The sequence below is a fragment of the Tachyglossus aculeatus genome, chromosome 21 (genome assembly GCF_015852505.1).
Source record: "Tachyglossus aculeatus isolate mTacAcu1 chromosome 21, mTacAcu1.pri, whole genome shotgun sequence".
In the NCBI taxonomy this organism is placed as follows: domain Eukaryota; kingdom Metazoa; phylum Chordata; class Mammalia; order Monotremata; family Tachyglossidae; genus Tachyglossus; species Tachyglossus aculeatus.
Genome location: NC_052086.1, coordinates 12,239,226 through 12,255,258, shown reverse-complemented (window position 1 = coordinate 12,255,258; position 16,033 = coordinate 12,239,226). Strand labels below are relative to the sequence as shown.

Below are 16,033 nucleotides of genomic sequence, written 5' to 3'. Positions count from 1 at the left end.
AAATACGATTGAATGAATTGAATGAATCTGCTTTAAACCACTCAGTCGGTCAGCCAGTCAATCATATTTATCGAATGCTTACTGTTTGCAGAGCATTCATTCGTTCATTCAGTCGTATTTATTGAGCGCTTACCGTGCGCAGAGCACTGTACTAAGCGCTTGGGAAGTACAAGTTGGCAACATAGTGAGCGCTTACTGTGTGCAGAGCGCTGTACTAAGCGCTTGGGAAGTACAAGCTGGCAACATATAGAGACGGTCCCTACCCAACAATGGGCTAACAGTCTAGAAGGGGGAGACAGAAAGCAAAACAAAACATTCATTCATTCAATCGTACTAAGCGCTTGGGAAGTACAAGTTGGCAACGTAGTGAGCGCTTACTGTATGCAGAGCACTGTACTAAGCGCTTGGGAAGTACAAGCTGGCAACATATAGAGACAGTCCCTACCCAACAACGGGCTCACAGTCTAGAAGGGGGAGACAGACAAAAAAACAAAACATTCATTCATTCAATCGTATTTATTGAGCGCTTACCGTGTGCAGAGCACTGTACTAAGCGCTTGGGAAGTACAAGTCGGCAACCTATAGAGACGGCCCCAACCCGACAACGGGCTCACAGTCTAGAAGGGGGAGACAGGCAACAGAACAAAACACGTAGACAGGTGTCAAGTGGTCAGAACAAAAAGAATCAAAGCTAAATGCGCATCATTAAGCGCTTAGTACAGTGCTCTGCACACAGTAAGCGCTCAATAAATACGATTGATGATGATTAACAAAATTAATAGAATGGTAAATAAGTACAAGTAAAACCTGATCCCTGCCCTCAAGTAGCTGACGGTCTAGAGAGGAAAACGCTGGAGCAAACGAGGAGAGTGGAAAGAGAGGTGAAGGGAACTCATTCATTCGTTCAATCGTATTTATTGAGCGCTTACCGTGTGCAGAGCACTGTACTAAGCGCTTGGGAAGTACAACTTGGCAACTTATAGAGACGATCCCTGCCTAACAACGGGCTCACGGTCTAGAATAATGTGTGCGTGTTATTATATGTGTAGGGGGCTGAGGGGTGAGTCTGAGTGAAATCTCAGCAGGCAGCAGAGCGTGTCTAGTATATCTAGGTTTGGGGGGGGGGGGAGTTTTTTGGATGACATCTGTTCAGTGCTCACTATGTGCTGGGCACTGTACTAAGCACTGGGGCAGATTCAAGATAATCAAGTTGGACACAGTACCTGTTCCACATGGGGTTCACAGTCTAAACTGGAGGGAGGAGGGTTCAGTCCCCATTTTACAGATGAAGTAACTGAGGCACAGAGAAGCGAAGCGACTTGCCCAGGATCACACAGCGGACAAGCGGCGGGGCCAAATTTGGAACCCAGGTCTTCCGATTCCCAGGCCCGTGCTTTATCCCCGAGGCCCCAAAATTCACTGAGCGCTTACTGTGCGCAGAGCACTGTACCAAGCGCTCGGGAAGTCCGAGTCGGCAACATCTAGAGTCGGTCCCTACCCGACGACAGCGGGCTCGCGGTCTGGAAGCGGGAGGCCGACGACAAAACAGGACATTCGTTCCTTCAATCGTATTCATTCATTCATTCAATCATATTTATTGAGCGCTTACTGCGCGCGGAGCACCGGACTGAGAGCACGGGAGGGCGTAAGACGCCAAGATCCCGGACAGATTTCCCAACTTGCGCACTAGATCCGCTCCCTGTGAACTTTGACCCCGTCTATTCCCCCTCCAACCCCTGCCCCCGTCCGCCTTCCGGCCCTTTAGATTCGTCGGGGTCGACCGAGCGCCGACCGCGCGCGGAGCACCGGACTAAGCGCCCGGGGAGTCCGAGTCGGCGACGTCCAGGGACGGTCCCCACCCGACGACGGGCTCACGGCGCGGAAGGGGGAGACGGCCAACGGGACCATCATCATCATCAATCGTATTTATTGGGCGCTTACTATGTGCAGAGCACCGTACTAAGCGCTTGGGAAGTACAAATTGGCAACATATAGAGACGGTCCCTACCCAACAGCGGGCTCACAGTCTAAAAGACCAAACACGGAGCCGGGGGTCGGGGCCGTCGGAATTCCCGGGCGCCGAAGGCAGGAGGCGGGGGAGCGTCCCGGGGCTCCGAGCCGGGTCCGGCCCACCGAGTCACGACGACGACGGCGGCCTCGATTAAGCGCTCGCTCCGGGCAGAGCGCCGCGGGGGCGACCCGGTGATGAGGTTGTCCCCCGGGGGGGCCTCACGCTCTTCATCCCCAGTTGCCGGGCGAGGGGACCGAGGTCCGGAGGCGTGAAGTCACCCAGCCGGCGGTCGGCGGGGCCGGGATCGGACCCCGCGCCCTTCCCACCGAGCCGCGCCGGGACGGGCCGGAGACCACCACCGGCCGGGGAGCTCAGCCGTCCGGCTCCAACGCCGCCGCCCACTCCCGCAGCCAGGCCCGGCACTGGCGCTCGGCCCCGTCCGTGACGCCAACCGGCCGCCCCGAGGTCCCGCTCCGGCCCGCCGCCGGGGCCCCGTCCCCGGCGGCCCGCAGGGTCCGCAGCACGGCGCCGAGGGGCCGGACGGCGCGCAGGGAGACCCAGCGGGAGTCCAGGGACGGGAGGAAGGGGTCCGGGGCGGTGGCCTCCACGAGTTCGGGCCCGGTCGGGATGCGCAGGTGGAGGGCGTGCAGCATCATGCGGAAGGGGACGCCGTCCCGCCCGAGGCCGTAGGTCAAGTCGCCCACGATGGGGTGGCCGCTGGCGCTGCAGTGGACCCGGAGCTGGTGCGTCCGGCCTGCCGGGGAGGGACGCCGTCGACCTGGGATGCCGACCCCCGGCGCGTGGCCAGTCCGGTCCGAGTCCCGGCCCGCAGGAGCCCGGACGGGTCGCCTTCCCCCGGGGGGGACCCTCCCCACACTCCCCGCTCCCCCCTGGGGGGCCGTACCGGTGAGCGGCTGCAGCAGCACCTTGGTGACAGGCTCGCCGCCGTAGGTGCCGTGCTCCAGGACCCACAGCTCCGTCCGGCAAGGCTTGGCGTTTTCACACCCTGGGGCCATCGGGGCCGGGGGGAAGGCACGGGGGGGGGCACTTGCGGTCACCCCGTCACCGCCCGGCCCCCCGCCTCTCGAATAACCCGGGGAGCCGGGCCCAAACCCGGCGGCGTCCAAAAGACGAACCCGGAACCCAACCACCGGGGCCTCACCCGCTCACCTCCCCTCCACCCGCCAGGCTCCAGGCCTGCGTCCCCTCCCGCTCACCGGCCCCATCTCCCCTCCCCTCCGTGTCTTCACTCCCACTTTTTTATAGCATTTATTAAGCGCTTACTATGTGCGAAGCGCCGTAAACCCTGGGGTAGATACAAGGTCATCAGGTTGTCCCACGTGGGGCTCACAGACTTAATCCCCATTTTGCAGATGAGGTCGCTGAGGCCCAGAGAAGGGAAGTGACTCGCCCAAAGTCACCCAGCTGACAAGTGGCGGAGCTGAGTAATAAATTACTCTATTTTGCTTGTACATATCTATTCTATTTATTTTATTTTGTTAGTATGTTTGGTTTTGTTCTCTGTCTCCCCCTTTTAGACTGGGAGCCCACTGGTGGGTAGGGACCGTCTCTAGATGTTGCCAATTTGTGCTTCCCAAGCGCTTAGTACGGTGCTGTGCACAGAGTAAGCGCTCAATAAATACGACTGATGATGATGGAGTTCAAGCCCACGACCTCTGACTCCAAAGCCCGGGCTCTTTCCACTGAGCCATGCTGCACATTTTAGCCGGGGCTCCTTCCACTGAGCCACGCTGCTTGTACATCCCCCATCGCTTAGAACAGTGCTTGGCACATAGTAAGCGCTTAATAAATGCCATTATCATTAAGAGGGGACACACGGAGCGTTTAGGGGAGCGTTGGCTGCCCCCTCTCCCTCTCTCCCCCTCCTCCATCCCCCCATCTTACCTCCTTCCCTTCCCCACAGCACCTGTATATATGGATATATGTTTGTACATATTTATTACTCTATGTATTTATTTTACTTGTACATATCTATTCTATTTTATTTTGTTAATATGTTTGGTTTTGTTCTCCGTGTCCCCCTTCTAGACTGTGAGCCCACTGTTGCGTAGGGACCGTCCCTATATGTCGCCAACTCGTACTTCCCAAGCGCTTAGTACGGTGCTCTGCACATAGTAAGCGCTCAATAAATACGATCGATCGATTGATTGATTCACTCTCCGGCCCCGCCCTGCCTCCACTTCTAGACCGTGAGCCCGCCGTTGGGTAGGGACCGTCTCTCTGTGTTGCCAACTTGGACTTCCCAAGCGCTCAGTACAGTGAGCGCTCAATAAATACGATCGAATGAACGAATGAATGAACAGCCCCCACTCTCCATAACCCGGCTGACCAGTCCCAACTCCCTTCCCTGTGCCCACCCACCAGCCCCACGCCTTCGCCCTTCTGTTTTATTTTTTAAAGGAATTGTTAAGCAGACTTTTAGACCGTTGGGTAGGGACTGTCTCTATATGTTGCCAATCTGTACTTCCCAAGCGCTTAGTACAGTGCTCTGCACATAGTAAGCGCTCAATAAATACGATTGATGATGATGGTGACTATATGTCAGCCACTTTTCGGAGCACTAGGGCCGATGCAAGCTAATGATAATTATAACTGCGGCATTTGTTAGCGCTTACTATGCGCCAGGCACCATACTAAGCGCCGGGGTGGATACGAGCAAATCGGTTGGACGCAGTCCCCGTCCCCTTCTAGACTGTGAGCCCGCCGTTGGGTAGGGACCGTCTCTCATGTTGCCAGCTTGGACTTCCCAAGCGCTCAGTCCAGTGCTCTGCACACAGGAAGCGCTCAATAAATACAATCGAATGAATGAATGAATGAATGAATCCCAGGTGGGGCTCACATTCTTAATAATGATAATAGTGAGGGCATTTATGAAGCGCTTACTACGGGCAAAGCACCGTTCTAAGCACCGGGGAGGTTACAAGGTGATTGGGTTGTCCCACGTTGGGGGGCTCACGGTCTTCATCCCCATCTGACGGGAGAGGGAACCGAGGCGCATTCATTCACTCAATCGTATTTATTGAGCGCCTACTGGGCGCAGGGCACCGGACTGAGCGCTCGGGAAGTACGAGGCTCGGGAAGCAGCGTGGCTCACTGGAAAGAGCCCGGGCTTTGGAGTCGGAGGCCGTGGGTTCAAATCCCGGCTCCGCCAACCGTCAGCGGTGCGACTCTGGGCAACTCTATTTATTTATTTTACTTGTACATATCTATTCTATTTATTTGATTTTGTTAGTACGTTTGGTTTTGTTCTCCGTCTCCCCCTTTTAGACTGTGAGCCCGCTGTTGGGTAGGGACTGTCTCTAGATGTTGCCAACATGTACTTCCCAAGCGCTCAGTCCAGTGCTCTGCACACAGTAAGCGCTCAATAAATACGATTGACGATGATGATGAAGTCACTTCACTTCTCCGGGCCTCGGTTCCCTCGTCTGGAAAACGGGGATGAAGACCGGGAGCCCTCCCCGGGCCAACCTGAGCGCCTTGTAACCTCCCCGGTGCCTAGAACGGTGCTTCGCACGCGGTGAGCGCTGAACGGACGCCGTCGTCGTTACGAGGCCCATCATCATCATCATCAATCGCATTTATTGAGCGCTTACTGTGTGCAGAGCACTGGACTAAGCGCTTGGGAAGTACAAATTGGCAACATATAGAGACGGTCCCTACCCAACAGTGGGCTCATGGGTGACTCGCCCCGGGTCAGAAGGCAGACAAGCGGCGGAGCCGGGATTAGGATGCGGGTCTTCCTGCCTTCCACGCCCATCGAGGCAGCTGTTTCTTCCGCTCCGGGTGGGTTTCCCTGCCCCGCAGCCCTGCCCTTCCTCCCTCCGGGCCCCCAGCCGCCAACCCCGTCCCTCCTCCCTCCATCCCCGCGACGTCCCAACCCACCGGTCGGGCCCCTTCTCCTCCCCCGGCTGTGGCCCTCGGGCCGTCCGGCCCTCTTACCCTCCGTGCCCTGGATGCACATGGTGTGGGTCAGCCCCTCGGCGGTGTTCTTGCCGATGGCGTGGCTGATGGTCATCCTGTCCTCGCCCACGTGGCCTCGGACCTGCGGCGAGGCGGAGCCCGGCCTGGCACCTCGGCCCCGTCCTGCGGCCAGCTGGTCCCCGTCCGGCTCAGGAGGGGCCCGGGAGCGGGAAGGGAACCAGACGCCCGCGCCGTACCCTCGCCGGCCGGGGCCCACCCCCTCCGGATGGGCGAACCGACGCGGGGCCGGACCGGGGGGCCGGCTTCTTGGATGAACGAGGTGCCCGGACGGGAGAGGCGTCCCCCCGGATGGTTGGAAACGGGGCCCGGTGCCCCGGGGCGCCGCGACGGGCCGGACCCCCTTACCAGGGCGACGTAGGCCTTGGTGACGGTCCGCTCCTTGAAGCACCGGTAGGCTCTGCCGGCGGCGGCCCTGTTGAGGGCCACGCACAGGGCCCCGCTGGTGGAGAAGTCCAGCTGGTGGCAAAATCTGCAACGGAACCGAGGTCCCGGGTAGGCCTGACCGCTCCCGCGCCCCCCGACACCCACCGCTCTCGGAAACCCCCCGGGGACAGGCACGGAAGGGTCCAGAGAAGGGAGGTCAAGCCCATAATGACGACGATGATGGCATCTGTTAAGCGCCTACTCTGTGCAGAGCCCCGTTCTAAGCGCCCGGGGGGAATACGAGGTGATCGGGTCATCCCACGGGGGGCTCCCAGTCAGCACCCCCGTTTTCCGGATGAGGTCGCCGAGGCTCGGAGAAGTTAAGCGACTCGCCCGAGGCCACGCGGCGGACATCCGCTTGCACCTCCCGGGCGCTCGGTCCAGTGCTCTGCGCACAGGAAGCGCTCCAGAGATACGACTGAATGAATGGGGGGGAGCCGGGATTCGAACCCATGACCTCGGACTCCAAATAATAATAATAATAATGATGGCATTTATTAAGTGCTTACTATGTGCAAATCACTGTTCTAAGCACTGGGGAGGTTACAAGATGATCAGGTTGTCCCACGCGGGGCTCACAGTCTTCATCCCCATTTTACAGATAAAATGCCCTCCAAAGCCCGCGCTCATCAACCTCGGACTCCAAATAATAATAATAATAATAATGATGGCATTTATTAAGTGCTTACTATGTGCAAATCACTGTTCTAAGCACTGGGGAGGTTACAAGATGATCAGGTTGTCCCACGGGGGGCTCACAGTCTTCATCCCCATTTTACAGATAAAATGCCCTCCAAAGCCCGCGCTCATCAACCTCTCAACCTCTCTCGTCTCCGACGCCTTCGAGCCGGCAGCCCGCGCTCTCCTGGGCGCGTCATCGTCATCATCAATCGTATTTATTGAGTGCTTACTATGCGCAGAGCACTGGACTAAGCGCTTGGGAAGTACAAATTGGCAACAGGTGCAGCTCCTACATCCGCCCCCCGGCAGACTCCGTTCGACCAGCGGCCCGATCCCTTCCCGGGCTGAGCCATCCCCGCCGGCCCCCGCGGTCCCGGCGGAGGGGAAGTGCCCGGACGCCCCGGGCACCGCGCTTTGCACGTAGTGAGCGCTTCACGAATGCCGTCATCATCACCATCGTTATTATACCTGAAGCCATGGCAGGTGCCGGGGTCGGCCAGGTCGGGGAAGCGCCGGTTCAGCTGGGCCTGCAGGGTGAGGGGCCGGGGCCACAGCTTGCTGTCCAGGCGGAGGTCCCACCGCTTGTTCACCACCACGAAATCGGCGCTCTGGTACAGGACCGACAGGCTGTCGGGGCTCTCCGGGTCCATGGCGGCCAGTCCCCCTGCGGGCGGGCGGGCGGGCCCATCAGGGGGTGGGAGAAGCCTCCAAACGGCGCCCACCAAACGCTCTGGGCATGTTCCTCCCCTCCTCAAAAATCTCCAGTGGCTACCAATCAATCAATCTGCGCATCAGGCAGAAACTCCTCACCCTGGGCTTCAAGGCTGTCCATCCATCCCCTCACCCCCTGCTACCTCACCACCCTTCTCTCCTTCTCCAGCCCAGCCCGCGCCCTCCGCTCCTCCGCCGCTAATCTCCTCACCATTAGGCCTCGTTCTCGCCCGTCCCGCCGTCGACCCCCGGCCCACGTCCTCCCCCGGGCCCGGAATGCCCCCAATCCCTCTGCCCATCCGCCAAGCTGGCTCTCTTCCTCCCTTCAAGGCCCTACTGAGAGCTCACCTCCTCCAGGAGGCCTTCCCACACTGAGCCCCCTCCTTCCCCTCCCCACAGCACCTGTATACATGTATACGTTTGTACATATACGTTGTACGTATATTGCTCTATTTATTTATTTTACTTTGTTAATATATTTTGCTTTGTTGTCTGTCTCCCCCTTCTAGACCGTGAGCCCGCCGTCGGGTGGGGACCGTCTCTAGATGTTGCCGACTTGGACTTCCCAAGCGCTTAGTCCAGTGCTCTGCACACAGTAAGCACTCAATAAACACGATTGAATGAATATGTTACCAACTTGCCCTTCCCAAGCGCTTAGTCCAGTGCTCTGCACACAGTAAGCACTCAATAAATACGATTGAATGAATGAATGAATATGTTACCAACTTGCCCTTCCCAAGCACTTAGTCCAGTGCTCTGCACACAGTAAGCGCTCAATAAATACAATTGAATGAATGAATATGTTACCAACTTGCCCTTCCCGAGCGCTTAGTCCAGTGCTCTGCACACAGTAAGCGCTCAATAAATACGACTGAATGAATGAATATGTTAACAACTTGGACTTCCCAAGCGCTTAGTCCAGTGCTCTGCACACAGTAAGCACTCAATAAATACGATTGAATGAATGAATGAATATGTTGCCAACTTGTCCTTCCCAAGCGCTTAGTCCAGTGCTCTGCACACAGTAAGCGCTCAATAAATACGATTGAATGAATGAATATGTTCCCAACTTGCCCTTCCAAGCGCTTAGTCCAGTGCTCTGCACACAGTAAGCGCTCAATAAATACGATTGAATGAATGAATATGTTGCCAACTTGCCCTTCCAAGCGCTTAGTCCAGTGCTCTGCACAAAGTAAGTGCTCAATAAATATGATTGAATGAATGAATATGTTGCCAACTTGTGCTTCCCAAGCGCTTAGTCCAGTGCTCTGCACACAGTAATCGCCCAATAAATATGATTGAATGAATGAATATGTTGCCACCTTGTCCTTCCCAAGCGCTTAGTCCAGTGCTCTGCACACAGTAAGCGTTCACTAAATACGCCTGAATGAATGAATTAGTACAGTGCTCTGCACACAGTAAACGCTCAATAAATATGATTGAATGAATGAATATGTTGCCAACTTGTCCTTCCCAAGCGCTTAGTCCAGTGCTCTGCCCACAGTAAGCGCTCAGTAAATACGATTGAATGAATGAATATGCTGCCCACTTGTCCTTCCCAAGCGCTTAGTCCAGTGCTCTGCACACAGTAAGCGCTCAATAAATACGACTGAATGAATGAATGAATATGTTGCCAACTTGTCCTTCCCAAGCACTTAGGAAAGTGCTCTGCACACTGTAAGCGCTCAATAAATACGATTGAATGAATATGTTGCCAACTTGTCCTTCCCAAGCGCTTAGTACAGTGCTCTGCACACAGTAAGCGCTCAATAAATACGACTGAATGAATGAATATGTCGTCACCTTGTCCTTCCCAAGTGTTTAGTCCAGTGCTCTGCACACAGTAAGCGTTCACTAAATACGACTGAATGAATGAATTAGTCCAGTGCTCTGCACACAGTAAACGCTCAATAAATATGATTGAATGAATGAATGAATATGTTGCCAACTTGTCCTTCCCAAGCGCTTAGGACAGTGTTCTGCACACAGTAAGCGCTCAATAAAAATGATTGAATGAATGAATATGTTGCCAACATGTCCTTCCCAAGCGCTTAGTCCAGTGCTCTGCACACAATAAGTGCTCAATAAATACAATTGAATGAATATGTTGCCACCTTGTCCTTCCCAAGCGCTTAGTCCAGTGCTATGCACACAGTAAGTGTTCACTAAATACGACTGAATGAATTTGTACAGTGCTCTGCACACAGTAAACGCTCAATAAATATGATTGAATGAATGAATGAATGAATATGCTGCCAACTTGTCCTTCCCAAGCGCTTAGTCCAGTGCTCTGCACACAGTAAGCGCTCAATAAATATGATTGAATGAATGAATATGTTGCCCACTTGTCCTTCCCAAGCGGTTAGTCCAGTGCTCTGCACACAGTAAGCGCTCAATAAATACGATTGAATGAATGAATATGTTCCCAACTTGCCCTTCCAAGCGCTTAGTCCAGTGCTCTGCACACAGTAAGCACTCAATAAATACGATTGAATGAATGAATATGTTGCCAACTTGCCCTTCCAAGCGCTTAGTCCAGTGCTCTGCACAAAGTAAGCGCTCAATAAATATGATTGAATGAATGAATATGTTGCCAACTTGTGCTTCCCAAGCGCTTAGTCCAGTGCTCTGCACACAGTAATCGCCCAATAAATATGATTGAATGAATGAATATGTTGCCACCTTGTCCTTCCCAAGCGCTTAGTCCAGTGCTCTGCACACAGTAAGCGTTCACTAAATACGCCTGAATGAATGAATTAGTACAGTGCTCTGCACACAGTAAACGCTCAATAAATATGATTGAATGAATGAATATGTTGCCAACTTGTCCTTCCCAAGCGCTTAGTCCAGTGCTCTGCCCACAGTAAGCGCTCAGTAAATACGATTGAATGAATGAATATGCTGCCCACTTGTCCTTCCCAAGCGCTTAGTCCAGTGCTCTGCACACAGTAAGCGCTCAATAAATACGACTGAATGAATGAATGAATATGTTGCCAACTTGTCCTTCCCAAGCACTTAGGAAAGTGCTCTGCACACTGTAAGCGCTCAATAAATACGATTGAATGAATGAATATGTTGCCAACTTGTCCTTCCCAAGCGCTTAGTCCAGTGCTCTGCACACAGTAATCGCTCAATAAATACGATTGAATGAATATGTTGCCCACTTGTCCTTCCCAAGCGCTTAGTCCAGTGCTCTGCACACAGTAAGCGTTCACTAAATACGATTGAATGAATGAATTAGTACGGTGCTCTGCACACAGTAAGCGCTCAATAAATATGATTGAATGAATGAATGAATGAATATGTTGCCAACTTGTCCTTCCCAAGCGCTTAGTCCAGTGCTCTGCACACAGTAAGCGCTCAATAAATACGATTGAATGAATGAATATGCTGCCCACTTGTACTTCCCAAGCGCTTAGTCCAGTGCTCTGCACACAGTAAGCGCTCAATAAATATGATTGAATGAATGAATGAATATGCTGCCAACTTGTCCTTCCCAAGCGCTTAGTCCAGTGCTCTGCACACAGTAAGCACTCAATAAATACGACTGAATGAATGAATATGTTGCCAACTTGGACTTCCCAAGCGCTTAGTCCAGTGCTCAGCACACAGTAAGCGCTCAATAAATACGATTGAATGAATGAATATGTTGCCAACTTGTCCTTCCCAAGCGCTTAGAACAGTGCTCTGCACACAGTAAGCGCTCAATAAATACAATTGAATGAATGAATGAATATGTTGCCAACTTGTCCTTCCCAAGCGCTTAGTCCAGTGCTCTGCACACAGTAACGGCTCAATAAATACGACTGAATGAATGAATATAGGTTGCCGACTTGGACTCCCCAAGCGCTTAGTCCAGTGCTCTGCACACAGTAGGCGCTCAATAAATACGATTGAATGAATGAATATTTATATATATCCAGGTGGGGTGGGGGGGGGGGTTCTTTCCACTGCCCCTCGGATTGTCGGATCGGACACCTCCCCCCACCCCCACCCCCGAGGGCCGATCAATCAATCAATCAATCAATCAATCGTATTTATTGAGCGCTTCCTGTGTGCAGAGCACTGTACTAAGCGCTTGGGAAGTCCAAGTTGGCAACGTATAGAGACAGTGGGCTCACAGTCTAGAAGTCCGATCCACTTACCGGCCGCGCATCCAAGCGGGGCGCTCAGTACAGCGCCCGGGACCGTGATAGACGCCGCCGCGGCCACTTACCTCCCTCGGAGCCGCGTGGGGGCGCTCCCGACAGGGCCGGTGACGTCACCGGGGCGCGGGAGGTGACGTCACGACGTCAGGGCCGGGCGGAGCGTCGGCGCGAGCGGGGCCGCGTGGGGGCGCTCCAGGCAGGGCCGGTGACGTCACCGGGGCGCGGGAGGCGACGTCACGACGTCAGGGCCGGGCGGAGCGCCGGCCGGAAGTGCGCGCGAGCGGGGCCGCGTGGGGGCGCTCCCGGCAACCAATCAATCAATCGTATTTATTTGTGAGGCTCGAAGAGGCTTGAGTCTCTACAACTAGACAGACTCCATCTTGTTAGACAGACTCCATGTTGTGGAAAATGCCTTGTCACGTGGTTGGGCAGGGAGCCAGAACTTCTGGCCTGTAGCCCGGCGCCAACGCCCTTATCGGGAAGCACCTGGCAGGGCGATTACCGTCAGCCTAACGGCCGGGAAAGCCCCTTGGGCAACCAGGCCAGTAAAACAAGGAAGGAACATTTGCATAACCGCTCCTCAGACCCCTATAAAGGGTGTAAAGTTGTGCTCGTGGGGGCTGCCGCTTCCCAAGCCTTACTATAAGGCGGTAGCCCAGATTTAAATCTGCAATAAAGCTGCGACCTGCCCTCTTTGGCGCTGGGCAGGTCACCTAAATTCTGTCCGGTTGTCGTGCGATCCAATTTGTTGGTGGGTGGGATCCCGGGCCCCGGAGACCTTGATCAGGTTTCCTTATAACATTTGGGGGCTCGTCCGGGATCCCCACCATTCTAGGCGGACCCCTTCGCTCCGCCATTCGGGATCGGCGCAACAGACCCGGTACCGGTGAGTCACTTTGTCAGGCCTCGCGAGGGTTTGGGAGTATAGGAACGGCAGGACGCTGCCTTTGTTCCGACTCCACTCGGATCAGGGGACGCTCTGACCTCGAGTTTGGGTCTCATGGTCGAGTACAGTTGTCCTTGAGACGTGTGTGTTTCTTTGGGCTGTTTGTTTGGTTGTTGTTGGTCGGGACGCCCTGACCCCGAGTTTGGGTCTCATGGTCGAGTACAGTTGTCCTTGAGACGTGTGTGTTTCTTTGGGCTGTTTGTTTGGTTGTTGTTGGTCGGGACGCCCTGACCCCGAGTTTGGGTCTCATGGTCGAGTACAGTTGTCCTTGAGACGTGTGTGTTTCTTTGGGCTGTTTGTTTGGTTGTTGTTGGTCGGGACGCCCTGACCCCGAGTTTGGGTCTCATGGTCGAGTACAGTTGTCCTTGAGACGTGTGTGTTTCTTTGGGCTGTTTGTTTGGTTGTTGTTGGTCTGTCGTTTTCGTTCTTTGTGCGCTTTGCGAATTGCCGGCGGACCCCGGCTAAAACCGGGGGAGGGGGGGCGCATGCGTAATGTTTTAATCTTCGGGCAGGTACGGGGAAGGGGAAAGGGCCCTTCAAGCCCTTTGGAACATCTTCTTCGGTCTTTTTGTCTCCCAGTTTTTCTGCTCGCACTTGCCGTCCTCTCCCTCTCGGCCAAGATGGGACAGGGCAGGTCAAAGGGCCCCTTGAGCCCGTTGCTCAAAAACTTCTCTGATTTCCAGCGGCGAGCTGATAACTATGGCGTGTCTGTTAATAACTTTGACTTACGCAGGTTTTGCGAGTTGGAATGGCCCGCCTTCAAGGTTGGCTGGCCCGACACTGGGACCCTAGACATAGGGGTGGCGGCTGCCGTCCGCCGAGTCGTGGACGGAAACCCAGGCCACCCGGACCAAATCCCATACATTACCATTTGGATAGATATTATAGTAGACAACCCTAAGTACTTAAAGGACTGTGGGTGCCGACCCCTCGGCGCCACTAAGGTCCTCGTATCCAGCACTCTAGGGTCCAAAGTTGCTCGCAAGCCTCCCGTGCTCCCCACGCAACCGGAGAGCCCAAGGAGGGGGCGAGCGCCTCCTCCGCGAGCGCCCCCTCCCCCCTATAGGGAACCCTCAGCCCCGCCCGAGGAAGAGGTTTTTCCCCAACCAGATTCCACCGGACCTCCAAGCCCCCCCCACACCCGAAGTGGGACTGAATTTGGGCCGACAGGAGTGAGGGAAACAGGAGAAAGGGATGAAACGGGGCGGCCTGTGCGGACATATGTTCCTTTTACCACGTCAGATCTGTACAATTGGAAGAACCAGAATCCTTCCTTTTCCCAAGCCCCGGAGGAGGTAATCAACTTACTAGAGCCAGTCTTCTACACTCATCAACCTACTTGGGACGACTGCCAGCAACTCCTCCGCGTCTTGTTTACGACGGAGGAAAGGGAAAGAGTAAAAGCAGAGAGCAAAAAGGAGGTCCGAAATATTCGCGGTGAACCGAGCACTGACGCAAGGGAAGTGGAGGCCCAGTTCCCCTCTGGCAGGCCTGATTGGGACCCCAACACCCCGGGAGGGGAGGCCAATCTGAATCAATACCGCCAGATCCTCTTACGGGGGCTACGGGCGGCGGCCAGAAAGCCGACTAATCTCTCTAAGATAACCGAGGTCCGGCAGGGGCCAACGGAAAGTCCTACGGCCTACCTGGAACGACTATATCAGGCCTACCGGACCTGGACCCCCATAGACCCTGGGAGTCCTGATAATCAGGCAGCTATAGTAATTCAATTCGTGTCGCAGTCGGCCCCAGATATCCGAAAAAAAAGATTCAAAAAACGGATGGGTTCCAGGGAAAGTCTCTCTCTGAGCTGGTAGCCATAGCCCAGAAGGTTTTTGACCAACGAGAGGACCCCACCAGAACAACTTATGAATTAACCCAGAAAATGGCGAAGGTCCTCCTAGCTCGAGAGGAACATTCAGAGAATAGGCGACGGGGAGGCAGGTCAGGTCAGAAGAGGCTGCCCCTGGGAAAGGACCAATGTGCCTACTGCAGGGAGAATGGGCACTGGAAACGGGACTGTCCCAAGTTAAAAGGGGGCGCAGCTCCGGTCCTGGTAGAAGAGGAGACTCAATAGGGCCGTCGGGGTCCCTCAGCCCTCCGGGAACCCAGGCTAAAGTTAAAAGTCGGGGGGCAATTGATTGATTTTCTGGTTGACACGGGGGCAACCCATTCAGTAGTGCAGAAACCCGTTGGTCCGATGACAAGGGACACGGTGACTATTGTAGGGGCCACCGGGGCCACGTGCAGGTACCCTAAATCGGAAGGTCGGATTGTTGATCTAGGGAAGGGATTGGTAACACACTCCTTCCTAGTTATTCCCGAATGCCCTGACCCCCTGTTGGGACGGGACCTCCTGCACAAGTTAAGGGCCACCATTATATTCTCCGAAGCGGGGACCCCTGAAATTAGAACTGAAGGCAAGTTACTGCTGTCCTCACCCTTGGTGGAGGAGTATCGTCTGTTCACTGAACAACCTGCACAGAACCTCGCCCTCTTAGATTTATGGAGGGAGGAGATCCCCGAAGTATGGGCAGAATCGAACCCTCCGGGACTCGCTACTACCCAGGTCCCCGTGCATGTCCAGCTTACCAGCACGGCCCTGCCGATCAGAATAAGGCAATACCCTATAAGTCTGGAGGCTAGAAGGAGCCTCAGGGGGAGTATTCGGAGATTTAAGGAGGCAGGAATATTGAAACCCGTCCACTCCCCTTGGAATACCCCCCTCCTACCCGTCCGGAAAACTGGGACCTCGGAATACCGCATGGTACAGGACCTGAGGGAGGTGAATAAGCGAGTGGAAACCATACACCCCACTGTTCCCAACCCTTATACCCTCCTCAGCCTTCTGCCACCTGACCGAACATGGTATTCGGTCCTAGATCTTAAGGACGCATTCTTCTGTATACCTTTGACTTGTCAATCACAGCTCCTGTTTGCATTCGAATGGATAGACATGGAGGAGGGGGAGTCGGGCCAATTGACCTGGACCAGACTGCCCCAGGGATTTGAGAACTCCCCCACCTTGTTTGACGAAGCTTTGAGTAGAGATTTGCAGGGATATCGATTTGACCACCCAACAGTAACGCTCCTCCAGTACGTAGACGACCT

General features: G+C 54.7%; 1 protein-coding gene across 3 annotated transcripts; it reads right to left on the bottom strand.

Moving 5' to 3' along the window:
- Window positions 1-1,969: 1,969 nt before the first annotated feature.
- RPUSD1 (RNA pseudouridine synthase domain containing 1) lies at window positions 1,970-12,106 on the bottom strand. 3 transcript variants are annotated; one of them, XM_038763195.1, is made up of 6 exons: window positions 12,045-12,106; window positions 7,586-7,781; window positions 6,359-6,482; window positions 5,972-6,074; window positions 2,916-3,017; window positions 1,970-2,765 (listed from the first exon to the last, which is right to left on the bottom strand). In XM_038763195.1, exons 2-6 carry the CDS (start codon window positions 7,765-7,767, stop codon window positions 2,383-2,385), a joined length of 894 nt encoding a protein of 297 aa, XP_038619123.1. In that variant the 5' UTR covers window positions 7,768-7,781; window positions 12,045-12,106; the 3' UTR covers window positions 1,970-2,382. The 3 variants fall into 3 exon arrangements, with proteins under 3 accessions (XP_038619123.1, XP_038619122.1, XP_038619121.1); XM_038763194.1 differs by having other exon boundaries at window positions 11,974-12,049; XM_038763193.1 differs by lacking the exon at window positions 12,045-12,106 and adding an exon at window positions 11,974-12,043 and having other exon boundaries at window positions 5,972-6,482.
- Window positions 12,107-16,033: the final 3,927 nt, after the last annotated feature.